General features: G+C 50.1%; 1 protein-coding gene across 8 annotated transcripts; it reads right to left on the minus strand.

Annotated features, from left to right (window-relative positions):
* Positions 1 to 777: 777 nt before the first annotated feature.
* MSANTD2 (Myb/SANT DNA binding domain containing 2) lies at positions 778 to 15,730 on the minus strand. Of its 8 annotated transcripts, XR_008974474.1 has the most exons (6): positions 15,257 to 15,730; positions 8,900 to 8,944; positions 8,039 to 8,297; positions 7,158 to 7,232; positions 6,538 to 6,594; positions 2,179 to 2,256 (listed from the first exon to the last, which is right to left on the minus strand). XR_008974474.1 is itself a non-coding variant. In XM_057425963.1 (5 exons), exons 1-5 carry the CDS (start codon positions 15,716 to 15,718, stop codon positions 1,404 to 1,406), a joined length of 1,680 nt encoding a protein of 559 aa, XP_057281946.1. In that variant the 5' UTR covers positions 15,719 to 15,730; the 3' UTR covers positions 778 to 1,403. The 8 variants fall into 8 exon arrangements, 4 of the variants coding, with proteins under 4 accessions (XP_057281946.1, XP_057281947.1, XP_057281948.1 ...); XM_057425963.1 differs by lacking the exon at positions 7,158 to 7,232 and having other exon boundaries at positions 778 to 2,256; positions 6,538 to 6,598; XM_057425965.1 differs by lacking the exons at positions 2,179 to 2,256; positions 7,158 to 7,232 and adding an exon at positions 3,981 to 4,235 and having other exon boundaries at positions 6,538 to 6,598.
* Positions 15,731 to 20,726: the final 4,996 nt, after the last annotated feature.

Here is a 20,726-nt window from a genome sequence, read left to right on the forward strand (position 1 = left end):
CTCATCTCCCCCTGTAAATCCAGTCTGGCTGCCAGGATCACAGGATCCAGCCTCAGGGAGTGACAGTGAGGGATCAACTGGACAGATTCCACCAGCATCCCACCCGTGCGCAGGGGCAATCTCACCTCCTGGTCCATCCGATGCATCCCTCGGCTCCACGCACAGGTTCTTTGGGAAAACTCACCCTGTTTTGGGGGGATTTGTCCTATTTTGAGCACTGGGAGCAGGAAGGGTGACTTGTCCTCCTCTTCCTCCCTCCACCATCCTGGGCCTCAACAGCATCCAACCTTCAGCGGTCCAAGACTCTGGCATCTCCATAGGAAAGGAAACGAGCCTCATAAAAGAAATCAATTGAACATCTCCCGCAACAGCAACCTCTGGAATGAAGCCACAGTGGAAAAATCCCAGAAGAACCTCCCTATCCCTCCAGAATTCCCTCGCTTTAAGGAGGAGAAAGAGATTTTCTGAAGCCCATCCATATTTGCTTGATTTTATTAGGATTGCCACATTCATCATGTCACAACGTCACTGATTGATGAGCTTTAGAACAGGAAGCGCCAGCGCCAGCCGGCGGTGATGGGGCTTTGATAGGAACATGTGTCCTTCCCTCCTTATCCCTCCCTATCCCAATCCCCGATTCTCACAGCTTTGATTGTATCCATAAAACATGGTTTGACAGAACAACAAGGTGGTTTTCCCAGCTGCCAGGTTTCTTCTCCCCCGAGAAGTTGAGAACTCAAAAACCCAACCCCAAAAACAAACCCAGTGCTCCAAAAGGAAAATAAAAAAGGCCAGGAATTCTTTTAATGGTATAAAATAAGAGTGGATATGGCAACGCTACGAGGAAAAGTGGGATACATCACGGAAACCAAAGTCTTTTTGCAGGCAACACTGTTTGGAGAGAGGAGAACACTTGATGGTGACAAAAGTGAAGTTCTAAATTATATACAACAGGATCTAAGGGTGGATTTGAGGAACAGTCTCCATGGAGGTGAGTCAAGGCTCAACTTGCCCTTGTCTATTGCTTCGTTATCCAGATCCATAATAACACTTAATAAGGAGACGGATGCGTAAAAATGGGACACGTGGAATAAAGAACCCCCCCAAAACTCAGTTTTCCATATGAAAACGCCACGTCTACGTGCTTGTCCCATGTGGAATGTACCTACAGTCATTTCACAGGCCGGGGGCTTCTCCTCCGGGAGGAAAAGCATCCGGAGAGCTGGGATACGCTTGCTTGCTGGGGGGGAGCTGATGGGAAGCACCCTCCCTCCTGCAAGCCTCTGGTCATCCCAAAACTCGTTTCCAGGCGGAAAAGTCCCGATTTGCCCGGGAGCTGGAAGCGTCTGGTAGTGGGATGGAAAACAGGGGCAGAAAGCCCGAATCCTTATGAAGGATGAGAGTCAGTTGTTAAATTTTAAGGGATATCCGATGGCTTTTTCCAGGCACTCTACCAACGAGCCGGCGGAAAGAAAATCCCTCTCCACTTCCACAAATTTGATGTAGATGGATTTGGGGGAGACGCCGGGCTCAACGAGGCAGTTCTGAGATAAAAAGGCGTTGATCCCGACCCAATCTTTGCTGAAGGTTTTGGTGTTTGCCTGGAAGTGTAAAAACAGGCACTGCTGGAGAGTCCGGACCTCGGCGATGCCGAGATAACAGTAGATAATCCGGGCGGATTCCATGTCCACCCGGAGCGAGGCTTGTGGAGAAGGAACCTCCAGCTCACCTTGAGTCTCAGTGCCGGGATCAGGTGCCCTGTGCTCGGTGGGAGAGGAGGGAGGTTTCTCATGGCACTCTTCATATCCAATAGCATACAATCCAGGGCTTTTGGGAATTCCTCCCGGTAATAAATACTGGACGACGTTCCCTCCGGTGGGTTTGGAGTGAGCGATGGGGATCCAGTCGATCTCCATGTGGAGCTCCAGGCACCTGGCTTCGCTGATGGTGATCTCCAGGAACTTGTAATAGACGTTTTTCCAGTTCATTTTCTGCACTCTGGTCATGATCACTCGACCCTCCGGTTTTTCCGAGTTGAAGTATTCCCGGAGCCGCTTCCCAAGGGGCACCTGGGAGCTGATCTCCGCATAGTGGTAGCGGATGTCCTCCTTCCAGCGGGTGTTGTACCCGATGCCAAAAATGGCCAGTTTGTTGGAAAGGTGGAGCCTGGAGAAGTCCGTCCAGCTCTGAAACAGCTCCCACTTCAACTGGACCGACTCCAAGATTTGCATAATGTTCTGCATGACGTCGCGCTTCCTGGGAATTACAAAACATGGAGAGAAGGAGAAAGGCATCAGTAAACCGGAGCAGCAAAACCATCCCGGCCAATGCACCAACCTTTGGGAATGTTAATCACTTTTTTCACAGCCATGATGGATTGGGATTGGGACAACCTGGTCTAAGTTGGCTTGGAAGAGACAATTCAACTTCGGAATGAAGACTTCAGGATCCTTCCTAAAATCCCAGCCTGGTTTGGGTTGGAAGGGACCTTAAAACTCATCCAGCTCCAACCCCCTGCCATGGGCAGGGACACCTTCCACTAGAGCAGGGTGCTCTAAGTCCCATCCAACCAGGCCTTGAACACTGCCAGGGATGGAGCAGCCACAGCTTCTCTGGTTCTGCAGGTTTGGGGTCAGTTGACAGCAACAGCAGCATCACACGTGTGTGTGATCAGTAAAAGAAGAGCCAAGATAAATTCCAGCACCCAGAGCACTCAGTGATGTGTTTCCTACAGCAAATACCTTGGTGATGCTCTCCCATCCTCTCTGCTAGGAAAAGAACCTGGTGCACATCAGCAGCTGTAGATTTCTGCCTTTGCAAGCACAAGTTCACCTTCTGAGGAGAAGACAGACAAGGGGACAAGGCAGAGAAGGGAACAGGTAGCACATGGTGTGTGTTTTGCTGCCATTCTACACTCATCTGACTCAAGACAGACAGCTGAACTGAATTGAAAGCAAGCAGTCCCATCCAAAGCCAGTGACAGGAGAAAGCAGCGTGGGTAGATTTTCAGTCAACAGCGGAGGAACGGAGCTAAAAACCCAAAAGAAAAGCTCCCACCTTTATTAATGACACCAGAAATACCCTGGCTAAGTTTAGCTCAGCACAAAATAGAGCTGCTGGGGGAATAAAAACGATTAGTCACTCATCCAAGTGCTGAGAAGAGGAAGGATTTCACTAGAGGTGATCTCCAGCAGCACGGTGCAGGAGGAAAGGGCTTTCCACAGAGGGAATCATCACTTGGAGTACAGAGGAATAGGGTAAAGACATTTGAAAACACTCTGCTTTTTGGGTTTGGAGTCTCCTCTTCCCACTCACATCAGGACTCCACTTGGTGGCTGCCCTGCTGAGCAGAAGATCTACCTCCACGCTGTGGCCAAGCAGAGGTACTGGAAGCATTAACAGTCAAATCCTTGCCATTACTCATTTTTCAGTAGGAAACTGCCCTGGAGCTGGATTTCCATCATCAACCGTCGACCTCCCTTGCTGGCTACTGGCCATCTGCATGGCTTTCTCCTCAGAAGCATTTGGAATTCAAATGCGGAAAGGAAGACACCAGAGACAAGACATGGTGTAAATTTGTTCTAAAGGCTGTTTCCAAACAAAAGCAGACATCAAAGCAGCTGGAACAGCTGGTTTCAGTGAAGGATCCAGCTCCCCATGCTTCTAGTTCATCTTCACAAAGCCCACAGTGAATAAAAAACCTCTTCAAATCAATCTGAAATAGCAGAACAGAGCTGGAAGCAGCATTTCACTTTGCAGCTTATTTGGAGGCAGCAGCATGCCAAGAAGAGGCAACAACAGAGCTGCTGTGGGGAATGAACACCCAGCTGATGGAGCACGGGACCTGGACACAGCTTTCCTATTGCTATTTGCTTCCTACACTGCTGAAAATCAGGGAACCCAGGAAATATGGGAAGTTTTATAAGTCTGGAGGCCAGTTATTTACTACCTGAAGCTAAGAGAAGCAGTGCTGTCCTTGGAGATCGACTGCGTTAGGTTTGTAGGTGCAGGATCAGGTCCTGGTGCTCGCCAAGCTGGGGGGGAGCAGCTGAACCCCAGGGGGAAAGGGAGCTCCCTCTGCTTCTGCAGGTCTGGGGTCAGTTGACAGCAACAGCAGCATCACACGTGTGTGTTTGATCGGGAAAAGAAGAACCAGGATAAATTCCAGCATCCACAGTGCTCAGTGATGTGTTTCCCACAGCAAATACCTTGGTGATGCTCTCCCATCCTCTCTGCTAGGAAAAGAACCTGGTGCACATGAGCAGCTGTGGATTCCTGCAGGCTGCTTAGCTCCAAAAGCTTCCAAACCCCTTCCAAACGCCCAGCGGAAGGGAAAGAAGGAAGCAAAGCCAAGATCTACAACTGCCTGACAGGTGGATGGAGCCAGGAGGGGCTGGGCTCTTCTCCCAAGGAACAAGGGATGGGACAAGAGGAAATGGCCTCAAGCTTCACCAGGGCAGGTTTAGATGGAGCTGAGGAACAACTCCTTCCCCAGAGGGTGCTCAGGCATTGGAACAGGCTGCCCAGGGCAGGGCTGGAGGGACCGTCCCTGTAAGTGTTCACATACAGTGTAGACAAGGTCTTCAGTGCCATGGGTCAGTGGCGGCCTTGGCAGTTCTGCGGCAATGGTCGGACTCGATGAGCTTAAAAGTCTTTTCCAACCTGGTTAACTCTATGAATCCCTGATTCTGGTAAAATACATGCTTGAGGTTCAGCACCACCATGTCAGAAAGGCTCAGCAGGGAACCTGAACTCACCTCCATTCCCTCCACTGAAAACCTGCCCTTGACCAAGAGTGCAGATGAAATTCCACTTCCTTTGAAATCAGTTTCATGTATTTTAAACCACCAACCAAAGAGGTGAAGAACTCTGAGATCTGTTTATCTCTTGTGGCTTTTAAGAGCTGATGCTCAAGATAACAAATAAATATCCTGCTTATCTTCCTATCAGCCCTGGTGCCCCTGACTGCCTTCAATCTACTGAATCAGGGTTGAAAAGTTCCTTGGCCTCACAGAAGGGGGAAAACAAGTTTTGAGTAAATCTGTGTTGGAAGATGCTCTGTGCTTCCAGTGAGCACAAGCGATGGGCTTATCACCTGCCAGCTGCATGAGATGCCCAGGAGTTCAGACATTCCTGTGCATTTTAGAGGGAACTTGGAGTGGGAAATGATCAGAGAACTCTGAAAGGCCTCATCTACCAAACCTGATCCAGCCAGCACCTCCACATCAGTCCCTGAAGGAGAAGGTTCACACACCTGAGCTTCCACCTCCGAAAATTCAGGATTATTGCCTCTGCAGCTCCCTAAAGCACACCTTGAAAGGCAAAATTACCCCAGAGTAATCCCAAGGAATGGCTGAAAGAGGCAATAATAACGTTTAGGATGGAAAAAGTTACTTTTCTCCAGGTCTCCGAGTTGCTCAACTGAATTTGCTCCATGTTGAGCTAAAGAAGTCACCTTTGAGTACTGTGAAAACCCATCTGACGTGAGGAGGTTGGAGGCCACTGCAGTGAAAGCTTCTTTTCTGTTATTATTTTAACTTTTTTAGGTTTTAGAGGATTTTTTTCATTTAATTACAACAAAAAGCCTCTGTTCTCTTACCACTCAGGGACATGGTGTTAACGCACCCAGTGCTGATGACGTCCCATCCTACAGAAGCTCATCTTCCAGCACAGGAAACACCACACTGATTTCAGATGACACTACAAACTACTCATGGGGACCTCAGAGCCCACCCAGGAGGGTCTGCAAGGCAATCTGTGATGGTTGCAGATATATCTACCACCACCTCGGGGGTTTTACAATCCTGAAGGTCAGAAGAAAGTACAGTCTGAGTAAATACAGCCCAATTCCTTTCATTTTTGAGAGGCTCTGCGTTATTGTTGGCGAGGCGAGGGAGATTCGCATGCTCCAAGCATTCCAAATGCTCCAGATTAAACTGATCCAACAAGGTTAAAAGTCAGCTCTGGAAAGTTATAAAAATAAATTAAAAGTATATATATAAACCCCAAGTTTTGGCATGCCTTCCAACTGAGGGAAAGCAGAAACTCTTCTCGCAAGCATTACTCACACCAAGCCATCAGCACACAACTGCAGGGGTGCTGTGTCCCTGTTCTCTCTCTTCCTTTATTTTGTGCTATGTCCAAAGGGGCAAACTTAAGGAAAATGGGAAAAAGAACAAACCCCAAACACCAAGATTACAAATTGATCTGAGAATGAAGCCTTGTATCATGCAATAAGCCTGCCTACACACATCTCTAATGAACCTGACATGGATTTAATGCCCATTTGAAGCCCTCTGCATTCATGTAGTAAGTCTTGATTCAGCCTCTGAGTGACCAAGCCAAGAAGAAAGAAGAGCTGTGAAGCTTTTCAGATGTTCTGAGGTAACTGGCATCATGCAGCAAGCAGCTTTGACTGTATGAACAGTCTTGCACAATGGATTTATAATTATAATCAGAAGGTTCCATTCTCCTCCCCTCCTGCATAACATCCCCACGGAAACACATTCCAGGGTAAAACATTCAGAAGTTACTTACTGTGCGTCTTCAGAAGATTCCTGCTTTATCTTTAATGTTCTTTTGGTGGTAGGGATTTCATCTGAAAGGTAAAATTCCAACAGATAATTACATTTTAGATCGTATTCCTAAAGCTTTTCTAAAGAAAGGAGGTTGAAATGAAATAATAAGTACTAAATAAATCCAGAGTTGCTTCCCGAGCCCGGCAGTCCACTAGAGCTCTGCATGAGAGAACTCCAGCTCCTAAATCCTCCAAATGAATGGGATCTTTTATTTCCTTTGGAATGGATGTGGCCAATTAAGATCTGAATCTATCTCCACAAGTGCAAAACCTCTCAAGGACAAGATTACAATTCCTACTATTAAATCAACAGAATTGCAAACTCCATTGTTAAAAAGGAGGGGGAAAAAAGAAAAAGGCTGTTCTGCTTCCCAAATGCATCTGTATTCCATTTAGATGTTGTGTGCTATGTGCTTTTCTCACAACTGCTCTGAACATTCCTTCAAAGCTTCCCAATCCATCACTACCCTGACCATGGATGGGTCCGGATATGCGACTGCATCTCCTCTCCCTCTTTCATCCTACAAATCACCAGGAGAAGAAGCCAAGCAATTCATGGCACCATCAGTTTTTATCCAACTCATCTTCTAACTGCTGCTTCGCTTGGATCCCCACTGAATTTACTGAGTTAAAGTTTCTGCCATGAAAATAACTCCTGTTAAAACAGTCCCATAAGATCAGTGGGTCAAGGGATAGAAACAGACTTAAAGAAAGCCACTTCTTCAAACTGCTCGGATCAGTATGGTTTGTATCAACAACGTGGCACCTCACTCCGTTTAACCATGTTCAGTAAACAACAAGCAACGAGCAAATCCCCAGATTCATCAATATATTGATTCTTATGCAGAAACAGCAAGAATTCAGGCAAGGAAAGCATGTGGAGGGGTTCAAATCCTGCAGTTTGAGTTTGCCTGCTTCCTTTTTAATGTAAAAAAAAAAAAAATGGCCTTACATGTGGATATAGGCAATTTACATGTTTAAAACATCACATACACCTTAGTTAGGGTATGTAAGAAGAAGGAGCAACATGTTTTTATAAGCAGTTGAAGTCCTGTTCTTAATGTAAGTGAAGAGTGTTTGAAGGTAACAGTTTCAGCTGGGTATCAATGAAAGGGAAAATATCTCCCTATATCCCACGAGGGGGAGCAAAACCAAGCAGGGGAAGGAGAGAGGGAATGTGTCTCCTCCTGCACCATTTCTGGCCACACAGCCCTCCTTTCCCTCTGCTAGACTCTTTAAACTCAAATCCCAGTCATAAAATACTTCAGGAACCACGGTTTGCTTTTAACTGGGCAATTTCTTTCCCTTTTCTCCCCAAGGACATCGTGTGTTTTGCATGTTCAGTGGGTGATGCCCAAAACATGGAAGCTGGTATTGAGACAGGTAAGTGAGAGATCAGCATGAGCACAGAGCACAAGTAAAACCTAGAGGACGGAGATGCACCAGGATGGGATTTCTTACCCAATTCCTGTTCACCAGTCTGGTAACAATGAAGATCCTGACTGTGGTTTCCCCAATCCTCCTGTGAAAACTCCTCCATCGTGCTGCTGTCTGACTCCAGCTCCTGGTACAAGCCGCTGCTGTTGATGAGGACAGGCTGGCAGGGCTGGGAATCCCATCCTCCTTGCCCAAAGACCTGCTCCAGCTGTTCAAACGTGTAGCTGCTTTTCCTCTTCCCGACGCCGTGCTCCTTCACGCGGCTGTAGCACCTACGCAGGGTCTAAGACGGAAGAGGGCAGGTTAATCACACAGCAGTGGGCTGGGAAAGCACACTTACAGACAGCTAAACAGCTGCTATAGGCAGAGATTTGGGTTGGTTTGGGGGATTTCTATTACTGCTGCTGATCAGTATTTGCCCTAAATGCAATGCTCCCAAATTAATCTACACCCATCGCATGTATTCGACATTCCCACTGCAGCGATTTAGCATTAATATCTATGACACAGGACAAAGTTGCATAGCAGCTACAGGCTCATCAGATTTAACTCAAGTGATTTAACTTCTTCCCCGCTTCAAAAACAAAGAAAAGAATTCCCAGATCTGCCATGAAACGTAGGGAAAACACTACAAATACCAAGAGACCCCCAGTCAGAGACACCAACCAGCCAGGAAAACACACACCTACTATGAGGAGGAGAAAGCAGAGCTGGTGTCGTGCCCCCAGCATGGAGAAGGTGCAGCAGGGAGAAGAGAGGAAGGGCAAGAGAAAGAAGAGTCCCCCAAAGCAAAGATGGTCCAACCTTCCTCACTCTGGTAAGAAGACACAAGGTACGAAATGTATATGCCTAAGCTATTCAGCTAGGAAAATGTTTATTACTTACATATTCTGCATTCCTTACTAACTCACTCTGCCTCTTGTGAAGCTGCTGAAATTTAAAAGAGGTCAAATCAATAATGCTTCACATGGCCAGACTTTGATAGCAAGCATTAAGCATGAAACAATGCTAACGTGGCTCTAAGAAGACTTTAAAACCAGCACTGAGGCCAAAACCTCCCACATGGACTGATGCAAAATCATCTACTTTTGGTGTTCCCTTCAGCATTACAATGGCTGGACTGGTGTTTGAGTGCCAGCAAGGCAAAGCTGTAGAACTCTACCACATTTACCCCTTAATCCAGAGCAACACACAACTATTTGGAGATTAAAAGAAGATAAAATCATCTTAATGGGCATTGATTGCGGTTTTGATTCTGCCACCGCTGTACGTTTGAAAGGTCATGATGTGTGCCAGGTCTGCTGGATCGTGATGGTCTTTGGATTGGTGGAGTGCTAGAAAACCTATTTTTTAACACAGAATTTGGGGCTTGGAGCAACCCGCTCAGTGGAAGGTGTCCCTGCCTGTGGCAGGCAGTTGGAACTGGATGAGCTTTAAGGTCCCTTCCCACCCAAACCAGTCTATGATTCCATGACAGCAGATTGCTCAGGTTCTAGCTTGAACGGCAAACCACCTCTGGAGTTGAAGAGAGACATTAACTTGGGAAGAGCTACTCCTGTCTGCTTGTGTTGTGGAAGAACACTGTAATGGACTATCAAGCACATGTCACTGCAAAAACCACTTCGGTTTTCCCCCCACAAAGGAATCTTTACATCTCCAGAAAGCTCAAACCTACCTAATGCTCCTCATACACTGGTTTAACAGCATCAGCAGCAAAGAAAGACATTCCTAACCAACTTCCTGGTGATATTCAGAGCCCTGGGAGCAGAAGCAAAACTGCTGAAGCAGCAAGTCAGTTTTACCCTGCTGATGAACATCTAAGTGATGTTCACCTAAAATCACATGGGTCAGCCTGTTTCATCGATGCACCACAGGGGTGAGGTGGACCAGATCCCTCTGCAGCTACCTCCACTTCCCAGTATTTTCTTCAGAGACCCTGATAAGACCTAAATAACTGCCTGTACCTCAGGAAACTACCCTTGGGACACTTTCTAGCACTCAATGAGTCAGACATCTTTCTCCCAACAGCTTATTCTGATCACCAAGATTTAAGATCCAGGTTTCAGTTACACACCTCCTCTATTCCTCCTGGTGTCCAGCTCACCTCCTGCTCTGTGGTTCCTGAAGTGCACAATCATATATTGGTACAGATAGACAAGAAACCAGTAAATTTAGGAGAAGTAATGGAAAACAGACCTGATAACTGCCCAGTGACTGTTCAGACTGGAAGAGACCGAGGCTTTTGCTTATTGCTCTGCCACACTGCCTGCAATACGAAGACAGATTAGCCCCACTTAATTTCTATTATGAAACCCAAAGGAGAGGACAGTCAAAAAGCTCAGTGTGGGTTTTCTCACTTAGGAGCCCTCGTCTCCTCTCCAAGTGAAGCCACGGGAGAACTGATCACTCTGCAGGAACTGCAGCAGGACCAACCAGAAACAGTGGTCAGAAAAGCCTGAGGAAAGGACCTTGAGGAAGGCTGTGAGCCTCATATAGTAAATGCAAGACAAAAATATAACTCATTTAAAAGGAATAGAAAGCAAAGCTGATCTAAAGTGGGCAGTTGGCTGGTTGCTATGGAATGTACCAGTGGCCCAGCATTTGACCTCTTCAAATTGAAAGGCAGCTGCTTCCCAATGAAAGAAGAATATGGAGCTGCTGAAGCAAGTCCAGAGGAGGCCATGAGGATGATCAGGGGCTGCAGCACCTCCTGTATGGAGACAGGCTGAGAACACTGGGGCTGCTCAGCCTGGAGAAGCTGCATGGAGACCTCATAGCAGCTGCCAGTGTCTGAAGGGGGCTACAAGGATGATGGAGATGGACTCTTCATCAAGGAAGGCACTGATAGGACAAGGGCTGATGGGTTCAAACTGAAACAGGGGAGAATTAGGTTGGATCTTAGGCAGAAGTTCTTCCCTGTGAGGGTGCTGAGGCACTGGCACAGGGTGCCCAGAGAAGCTGTGGTGCCCCATCCCTGGCAGTGTTCAAGGCCAGGTTGGACACAGAGGCTTGGAGCAACTTGCTCTAGTGGAAGGTGTCCCTGCCCATGGCAGGGGTTTGGAGCTGGATGAGCTTTCAGGTCCTTTCTAACCCAAACCAGCCTGGGATTCTATGATTCTATGCTCTGCTCCACGTTATTGGACCCAATGATGAAATTCAGGGTGAAATCCAACCTGCCTCATCACAGAGAAGGTCAAACCAGATGACAGCAACATCAAGTTTAAGAAGAGATTATTTACATCACAAAGCTGCTAAAACTACAGCCCCATCACAAAGAAACCCATCATTGGATGCAGCAACACACCAAGGGCTGACATTCCTTCCCCTTTCATGTGGGTTCCTGGCATTCCCTTCTCCCCTTTGCACTTCAAGAGTGCTTAACCAGCATCCTCAAGGGATTTCTTTTTCTTCTAAAACAGGAATTACACACTCAGCAGGCAACCCCAACCCAGCAGAACCCCCAAGTTCCCATGAAGGGTGAGGAGGAGGAATCCAGCTCCAAGGGAGTGGGTCTGTGGTGGGCAGCGAGACCCAAAACCCCCAAACAACTGCAGCACATTATTCCTTTATACTAAAGGAATAATTCCATCACTCCTTTAAACTAAACCAAGACTCTTCTGCCCGAAAATTCCTCCTGATTCACACAGCTCTGGACAGTCAGTGGCAACAGTAAAAGCTCACCCACACTGCCCCTGAGCATCCACCACAGCCACGAATGAAAAGGGAAGAAGTGATGATGTCCCAGTGTAAAAGATCAAGGAATACACACTGGATACATTGGCTTTGGGATTTCAGGATGGCAACATCACAGCATGAGGCCACAACTTGTTTTCCTGTAGATAAGAGCAGCACAAGAGTTCACCTCCTGCTGCCCAGCTGTGAAGGGCATGGAACCAGCACATGAGTCTGGAAAGGGTTTGGCCAAATATTCCATTCCCTGCCTTGAAACACCAGGAAAATTAAAACTTAAAAGGCTTCCTATGCACTGCTGCAGAGAGGGAATGAGTTTCTGGATGCATCAACCAGGCTTTGCCATGAAGACACTTAGGAAAGAGGAGGAGGGCTGGATGAGAAGCATGTGTGCTCTAGTAAATGACTTGGGATATATTACTAAACAAGCAAGAATTAAGGATACAACTTGATGCACCCAGATAAGGAAGCCACAGAGCACAGGACAGCTTTTCTGGGAAGCCACCAGGCAAGAAGTGAGATGTTCCAATCCTCAGCTCCCAGCTACTGAACTCACCAATCACTGTCCTCGGAGCCACAGAACCAGATTTAAGGCTCCTTTCTGAGGGAAGAAACCAGGAAAAGCTGCTGGAATGGTTATGTGTGAATCCCTAAATTTAAAACAGACACTTCCAGAGTGGCTCAAACCCAAGCAGGGTCTTATTCCCAGCTTGCAGGCCAGCACTGCAGCAAAGCACATGCAGATGTTGAGAGACAAGAGGAAAATCTGGGACCTTCCTTTGCATCCTGTTCGAATTAGGAGGGAATGCAGCTATGCCATGCAAGTGGAAAACTTTCTCCTTCAGAGCTGACTTTTCCCCTTCCAGGTCATTTTAAACTCGCTCCTCAAGACTTGGCAGATTCCAGGGAAGGCAGGGGCCCTGAAGACAAAATAAGTGGAATCCGATATGGTTTTAAGCATGATTTACTTCTCTAATACATCAGCAAATCCTCACACTACAGGCCATTGAGGGAAATATGGGATATGATGGACAACACATGGAATGATGCAGTCATGTGCTCCTTCCTCACCACCTCCCCAGCTCCGTTTTCAGCTCAGAGAGCCGACAGTGAAGGACTATGAAGTGCCAACAGCACGTTCAAGTCACCCTCCTCTGTCTCCAAGATGATCCAGGCATTGAGCCCTCCACATCTAGAAGTGATTTTCATTCTTGGTTGAGCATCAAGAGTCAAACAGCTGATTCTGCCTGGAATCCCATAAAACCTGGGATTTTAGGGATGGCAGCAGCTACCACAACTATCTCAATAATCCCTATAACAAGGTCAACTCTTGGTTCTTGTGAGAACCCCCAGCTCTCCACGAGTGCTTATTTCAAACCTACTGCAAACCCCAAGCCTTTGGAAAAGCCTTTTCTCTTTTGTGCCTCCGAATGATTGCACTGATGGACATCCTCATGCTGGGGATCTGGGACATGTAACAGCACAATGGGCACAGGGTGCTGGACACAACTGACATCCAGCAGCTGTTCTTCACCCAGCAAAGTCAACCTGTGAATGACTACAGGCACAGGACAGTGCATGGGTGGCAAGAGGACAACTCTCTTCCAGCAGGACACTATAGCACTGAAGATCCATGCCAACATATAGTGTGTTGATATAGAAACACCTACCCGGTCTGTCAAGAGCTGCTCTTGGAGGTGATAAAGACAAGCCCTGTGCTCTGTTATTGCCTCCAGGCTGGTTGGTTGGTGCCTGATGTGTGGTTTCTTCCAAGTGTAACCTTTTTATGGGCAAAGATGTGGTCAAGCATCACTCCTTAAGGGAAAGGGGGAGAATCCTCCTCTGTGAGAAGCTCACAAACCACCGAGAGCATAGCATCTTCCAGCAGTCAACGAAACTCTTGCTCTGGACCCAAAGCAGCTACAACTTGCAACCAGCTTCATCCAAAAGCATCATCCAAAGCCAAACAGCCAATTCTGGGCTCATTTAATGTGAGACTTCTCCCAGCCTGCTCAGCATCACCTGAAGCATCAATAGCTGCAGAGCCTGTGGCCAGAATTGGGGTAGGGGTCCTCTACAGTTGCTGCATAAGCTCCTACCACAACCCAAACCCATCAGGGTCCTGTTGACAAAACCAAACCACCTCAAGTAACGTTTCCATCAGGCATCAGCCTCTGGCAAAGCCCAAAGCTCTGCAGAAGAACCAGTTTAAGCAACGAGCACCTTGAAAGCTGCTGAGAAAACAAGGGACTCAAAGAGGCTTCAGGCTGCAGCCCAAAAACTCTTTGGATGTGCTCAAGGGAAATAAATCCCTGAGCAGCAAATACTTGGAATCAACAGGATGACAAGAGAAAAACACACTGAGAGACCAGAACTTGTAAAGCTGGAGGGAGCTGGGAATGTTGAATCCACCCTTCCAAGCTTCATTCCAGCCCAATCTACTCAATGAGACCCCACAGCGATTCCCACAAGGGTTCTGCCAAACAGCTCCTCTTTGTAGGAATGGGATGCTCCCAAGCCGGACACCAAACCCAGCCTTTCCCTCTTCCCCGGGGAATGATGCAACTGGAATGACCCCTCTTTAAAACCTGTCTCCACAGGACACGCATCCCTGGGGCTGCTGGAGGACAGGTTTCATTATTAAAGAGGTTTCAGAGCCCATAGCACATCCTGGTGTGGGCCAGTGCAAGATGCTGTATTCTGTAATGGAATTCCAAAGCTAAGGAAGGAGCTACAAGAACAAGAGGGCAATCAGAGTCCAAACCAGCCCTCATTACTGGGGTAAGTGGGAGTCCCCTTTACCCATTGGAGGCAGCTGCCACCCTCTCATGAACCCAAGACACTCAGGACAACCATGGTGATGTGGTGCCCCAAAATCCCAGGGGAAAGGATGCTGCTAGGGGCTGTCCAGGGGGATGGAAACAGCTGGGACACCATCCTCTTCCCAACTCTGGATGAAAGGATGCTGCCACAAACAATCCATGTGGGAAGAAACCCAAAGGATGCAGCACCCAGGTCCAAAAGATGCTGCTGAGTGCAAGGGCTGAACCCTCAGGACATGGCTCCAGGCCAGGAGATGCCAACTGGGTACTACAGAGAGCCAGTGAGCTGATTCCAGGGGACACAGTGCCCCCATCCCTGGCCCAGAGGCTGGACTAAACCCATGGGATGCCAACAGCCAGGCTCACAGGATGCTCTGGAAAACTGCCTGAGTGAGGAGACCCTGATGGGGTGATCCCAAGGGATGGGGCACTCCCCACCCAGGGATGCTCAGGAAAGCTGCCAGCACAGAGAGCACAAAAGGCTGATCCCAGGAGACACCATGTCCCCATTCCTGGTCCAGAGGGTGGCCCGAAGCCCCAGCCAGGACCACAGGATGCTTCAGCATCGATTCCGAAGGGACTGAGCCTTGGGGCCACAGCTTCCCAAAGGAAGCCCAAACCGGCTCACACGGGGACCACGAGGGGCCACCCCAGAGCTAAAAGCCGCCGCGGGACATGGGGACATCACCTCCCTTCCCTCCCTCCGTGCTCCCTTCCCCGGCCGCGGTACCTTGATGCGCTCCCGGCACTGGGACGGGGTGCGCTCGTATCCGAGCTCGGCCAGGGCGCGGGAGACGCGCTCGTACATGGCGGGCCCGGGGGCCTTGCTGCCGAACACGGTCCCGGCGCCCTCCAGCTGCTGGTACCGCGCCTCCACCAGCCGCTCGTTACCCCAGACGGCGATCAGCGCGTTGGTCTCCGCCGGCGTCCAGGACATCCCTCGGCAAGCGGCGGCGGCGGCAGCGGCAGCGCCCGGCGAGAAGGAGACGGAGGGCGAGGCCCCGCCGCGGCCGGCCCCGCCAGCCGGCGGCCCGGTGCCGAGCGGGGAGGCGCCGCTGGGAGTGGAGGGGTCGGAGAGACTGGGGTTGCCGTCGCTCAGCGCGCTGGGAGAGCCCGGCGACAGCACCTCCATCTTGGGCACCTTCAGCGGCGGCTCGGCCGGGAGCTGTGAGGAGCCGCAGGGCGCCGCCATCTTGGAGGTGCCGCACCGTCCCTAAAAGGATGTCCCCAAAGGGGTGCACCAGGGGTGCACCCACTGCCACCCTTGTGGCATGTCCCCAAAGGGCCCAGAGCTGATCTGTCCTCACAGGGGTGTCCCTGCTGCCATCACATGCCCAAAGGGATGTCCCCAATGCCCGCCCTAGTGTCCCCAAAGGGATGTACCCACTGCCACCCCTGTGGCATGTCCCCAAAGGGCCCAATGCTAGTCTGTCCCCAAAGGGGTGTTCTTGCTGCCATCACATCCCCAAAGGGATGTCCCTATTGCCAGCCCTGTGGTGTGTCCTCAGGGAGATGTACCCACTGCTGGTGTGTCCCCTAAGGGGTGTCCGTGCTGCCAGCCCTGCGTTGTGTCTGCCCCCAAATGGATGTCCCTGTTGCCTCCCCAAAGGATGTCAGGCCCACGCCGTGTCCCCAGAGGGCTGCACCCCCCACCAGCCTTACAATGTGTCCCCAAAACAGGGTCCCCAGTTGATATCCCCACCGCTGGAGCACCCCCAAAAGCACATGTCCCCGTTGCCAGCCCCGTCACCACGGCTGGATACAGCGTCCCCAAGCCACGGCGGGGCCCCCCGGGCTGCGCTGTGTGGAGACCCCCGGGCCGGAGCTAATCAGGCGCCAATCACCATAACGGGGCGGGATGCAAATGAGGTTAACGGTTAATTAGGGATTGAAAGATTCATTATTCCTCCAGAGCAGCTGATTGCGATGCAGCCCCGCGTCCCCATTAGGGCCATTTGACCGCTGGCTAATGACACAGCGGGGAGGGGAGTAGGGGGGGGTCTGTGGGTGCCCCCCTGTCCCCAACCCACCGAACACCTCCAAGAGTGGTTCCTGTAGAGAGCTGTGCCCGTTCTCAGCCTCCCTGCGATGAGTTTTGGCTGTTCTCAGAGGGGCTCATCCCTGCAATGAGTTGTGGTCATCCTTCAGCTCCCCAGGGACATGGAAATGCCGGGACAAGTAGCTTAGTCCAGCTATGTGAACCTCTTATCCTGCTCCCCACTGCTCTCCACCGCCCCCCCACCTCCTCCTTCAAGCCAACCTTCCGACTCAATGAAGATAACTAACAATTAGCCCAAAAGCCAAGCGGGAATGTCGTTGGATACAGAGAGTTTTCTGCAACTTCCTGACCTGGCCATAATTAACTTCCCTTCGCCAAAAACCACTGCCAAAAAGCAGTATAAACTTATTAACTGCGACGGTGGCTCATTAAAGCCAAAGCTCTGATTATCCCGCGATGCGGCTGCGGGCAGGAAACCACGGTGAGGGCTGGAAGGTGCTGGATGCGATGTCTGGGGGGATATTGAGCGGATGCTGAGGGCTGGTCCCCATCAGCATCTTCGGGGGCTGCATCCCGTATCCAGCTGCCCCTGGAGCGCACAAAAGGGACTCAGGCGGGTGAATTGGAGCATCACGCCCCTGCCTTTGTCTCCCTTTCAAAGGCAATATTCCGGCCCCAGATGGGTTAATACATAATGCAGACAAGCAAGTAATTGCTTGCCTTTGTAGGGCCGTCAGCGCTGGGTCCCCGGCCCTCTGATCCCCCATTAGCGGCCATGCAAACAAGCCTTCCACCCAATTAAGCCCAGCTTTGATAGAGCTCTTCCCAATGATGTGCCGGTCCCAAACTAGCGATTCGCACATGAGCCACTACCTGTTAAACCGGGAATCGGCTTCCTTCGGGAACGAGCATCCCTCGCCTCTCGCTGTGCCCCAGCTGCCGAGCTCTGCCCGGATTCCCCCTGCCCTGGAGGGAGCCCCGGCTGATAAATGATCTCCGCAAACTCTATATTAAAGAGGTGGGAATGGGATGTTAATATACCCCCAGTCGCTCGTCTCCAGAACACATGGGCTCCGGCTTTCCCGAAGTAATGAGGCGGGCTGAGACCACAGCCCACCGGCCTCCTGCGCCTGCCAGGCGTGCGGGAAGGACAGACTGACACCCGTCCTCTGAGGCAGCCCACACCGAGCTGCCCCAGGTCATCCCCTGCAGCAGTTCCAGATGCTCACCTAAAGCATCCCGGCGTCATTCCTGAAAGCATGCCAGTGCGTGCCCTGAAACATCCCAGCATCGGCCCTTGGAGTCCTGGCATTGTTCTCTACAGTATCCCAGCACCAGCCCCTAAAGCATCCCAATGCCATCACCCAAAGGATCCCAGCATCATCCTAGGGGATGCTTTAGGAAGCATTCCAGCATTTTCCCCTAAAGCATCTCAGCATTGTCCCCTGAATCATCTCAGCATCATCCCCTATAGCCTCCCAGTATGCTCCCCTAAAGCTTTCCAGTGTCATTGCCTAATACATTCAAGCACCATCCCCTAAAGCCACCCAGTGCCATGCCCTAAAAGATCCCACTGTTACCATCTGAATATCCTGGCTCATCTAAAACATCCCAGTGTCCTCCCCTGAAGTCTCTCACTATTCCTAATACATCCCGGCACCCTTCCATGCATCCCAGCATCATCCCCTAAAGTGTTCTGGCATAACTATCCTAAGGCATCCCAATGACATCCACTATAGCATTCCAGTTTGCTTCTCTACAGCATCCCAGCACCATCTCCTAAAGCGTCCCCATAAGCTCCCCTAAAATACCCCAGAATCTTTCCTTAAAGCACCCCAACGGCATCCCCTAAAGCACCCCTGGATGCTCCATGAAAATATCCAGCATCATTCCTTAGGGCATGCCAGCATCATCCCTTAAAGCATTCCTCCATCATTCCTTAAAGCATCCCAGTGTCATCCACTAAAGTATCCCAATGGGCTCCCCTAAAACATCCCAGCATTTTCCCTTAGTGCATCCTGGCATCACCCCATAAAGGATCCCAGCTATCTTCTCCTTAAACATTTCAATGTCATCCCATATAGCATATCAGTGTCATCCCCTACAGCATCTCAGCATCACTACCTACAACATCCCAGTATCATTCCCTGCAGCCTTCTAGCATCATTCTTTAAAACATCCCAGCGTTATCCCTAAAGGATCCCAGTGTCACCCCCTAAAGCCTCCCACCATCATTCCCTCCAGCATCCCAGTATGTGTCCCTATAGCATCCCAATATGTTCCCCTGTACCATCGCAGTACACTCCCCTACAGCATCCCAGTGTCATCACCTCCATCATCCCAGTATAATCCCCAGCAGCATCTCAGGATGTTCCCTTACATCATCGCTGTATGCTCCCCTATATCATCCCAGTAACATCCCCTCCAACATCCCAGTGTAATCCCCTATATTATCCCAGTACATTCCCGTATTTCCTCCTAGTGCCATCCCCTACATCATTAAACCCCCACCTTCACCCAGCCCCACTCCTCTCCCTACCACCCCCCAGCTGCTCCTCTCCCTCCCTGTCCACCCCTTTCCCCCCTATCCCCCGCCGTGTATGTGTGTGTCCCCCCCCCAGCCTCCATAAATATTCCCAAAGTCTCATTTTCCAGCAAACCGGGCTGGGGGGCCCCGGGGGGGATGTTAATAAAGGGGATGTGAAGGATTTAAACACACACACACCCTCCTCCCCAGCACCTCATTTGCCCGGACAAATCCCTTGTCACTCGTCATTACTGTGCCTCAGTTTCCCTATCCCGATAATGCCCTGTGGAGCTGTGGGAAAAAGGAGGATGAGGAAGGATGCAATGAAAATGAGGAGGAATAACGAGGATAACAGGGAATCAACCCCATGTTTTCCCAATTCCAAATCAACTTTGGGGTGATTTGGGACTGGTTTGGGCAAAGCCTGCGCAAACAGCCGCTAATCGTGGAATAAAAGCACAATTAAACGCGCTCATAAATCTGCTAACGAGGAGGCGCTGCCCCGGCGGCCGCTGTTTGCCCAGCTGATTAACAGGGATGAAGCCAGGAGAGAGGATAATCCATCGGGATGAGGCGGCTCCTTTGTCTCCATTCCCCATCCCAAACCCATCTCGGAGGTGATGGATGTGTGAGTGTCACCCCGGGGAGCCCATCGCTGCAGCCTCGGGCCTCATAGCGGGATTAATACACTTTAATCCCTTGGGCTTCCCCCAAAAACTCCAGGATTCCCATTAAAATTTCCCTCTTTCTTCAAAGAACTCCTTGAAAAGAGGCCCAAAATCTCAAAGCAGGGTTAACACCCCCTTTCTAGCCCCTATTTCCAGCCAGAGATATCCCAACCCCATGGCTCAGCTTTTTGGGAACACCCAAAAAGAGATGGGGATGGGGAATACCACGGCATTTAATATTCCAGCATCACCTTCAACTTCCATACTGAAGAATTATTTGGATAATAGTTGGTTAAACCTGTTATCCTATGGATAATTTATTTCTCATCTTTTGATCCTACCGGGAAATCCTTGGGCTGCCACATTCCCAGCAGGAGAAACGGGAAAAGCTTTGTGGTCCTATGAAATTAATATTTACTTTCTCCATGCCTGGGCTGCAGGAGGGAAGGATGAATAATGCATCGCCCCTGAGACTCCAGAATGGGAGTCTCACAGTGCCGGGATACGGCGGGTTTGATGGGATACAGAGAGCCCGGAGGGTGTTGGTGAGGCTGAGAGGTCCCAGATGTGCATAGGGGTTCAGATGTGGCCCCAGCACAGCTCTAGGTTGAAGAGGAAGTGTGCTGGTGCGAGCTCTCCAGATGTGCACTCACCTTCCTCCTACTTGCACCTCCAGATGTGCACGGCTGCAAACCACCCCGTTCTCCAGATGTGCACAGGCATCCCCGTGGCTTTCTTCAGCTGTGTGCCCAGATGTTTGCCCAAAGCACCCAACCCTCCCAGATCGGAACATCTCAGAGCCCCTCGGTGCCCAAATGTGTCCCAAGAGCTTTCCAGATGTGAAACTCCCTTGGGGCATATTCACACCTCCTCCCCATATGTGCTGCCCGGGTTCGCCTGCCGCTCTGCATCCAGATGTGAGGTCCCTTCTCCTACTCTCCCTATCAGATATGCACACAGATATGTTCCCCATTCCCCCATTCCTCCCCAACCTCCTCCATGCTCC

The sequence above is a fragment of the Pezoporus wallicus genome, unplaced genomic scaffold (genome assembly GCF_028554395.1).
Source record: "Pezoporus wallicus isolate ANWC-B61680 ecotype Strahan unplaced genomic scaffold, APGP_CSIRO_Pwel_v1 contig_8797, whole genome shotgun sequence".
NCBI lineage: Eukaryota > Metazoa > Chordata > Aves > Psittaciformes > Psittacidae > Pezoporus > Pezoporus wallicus.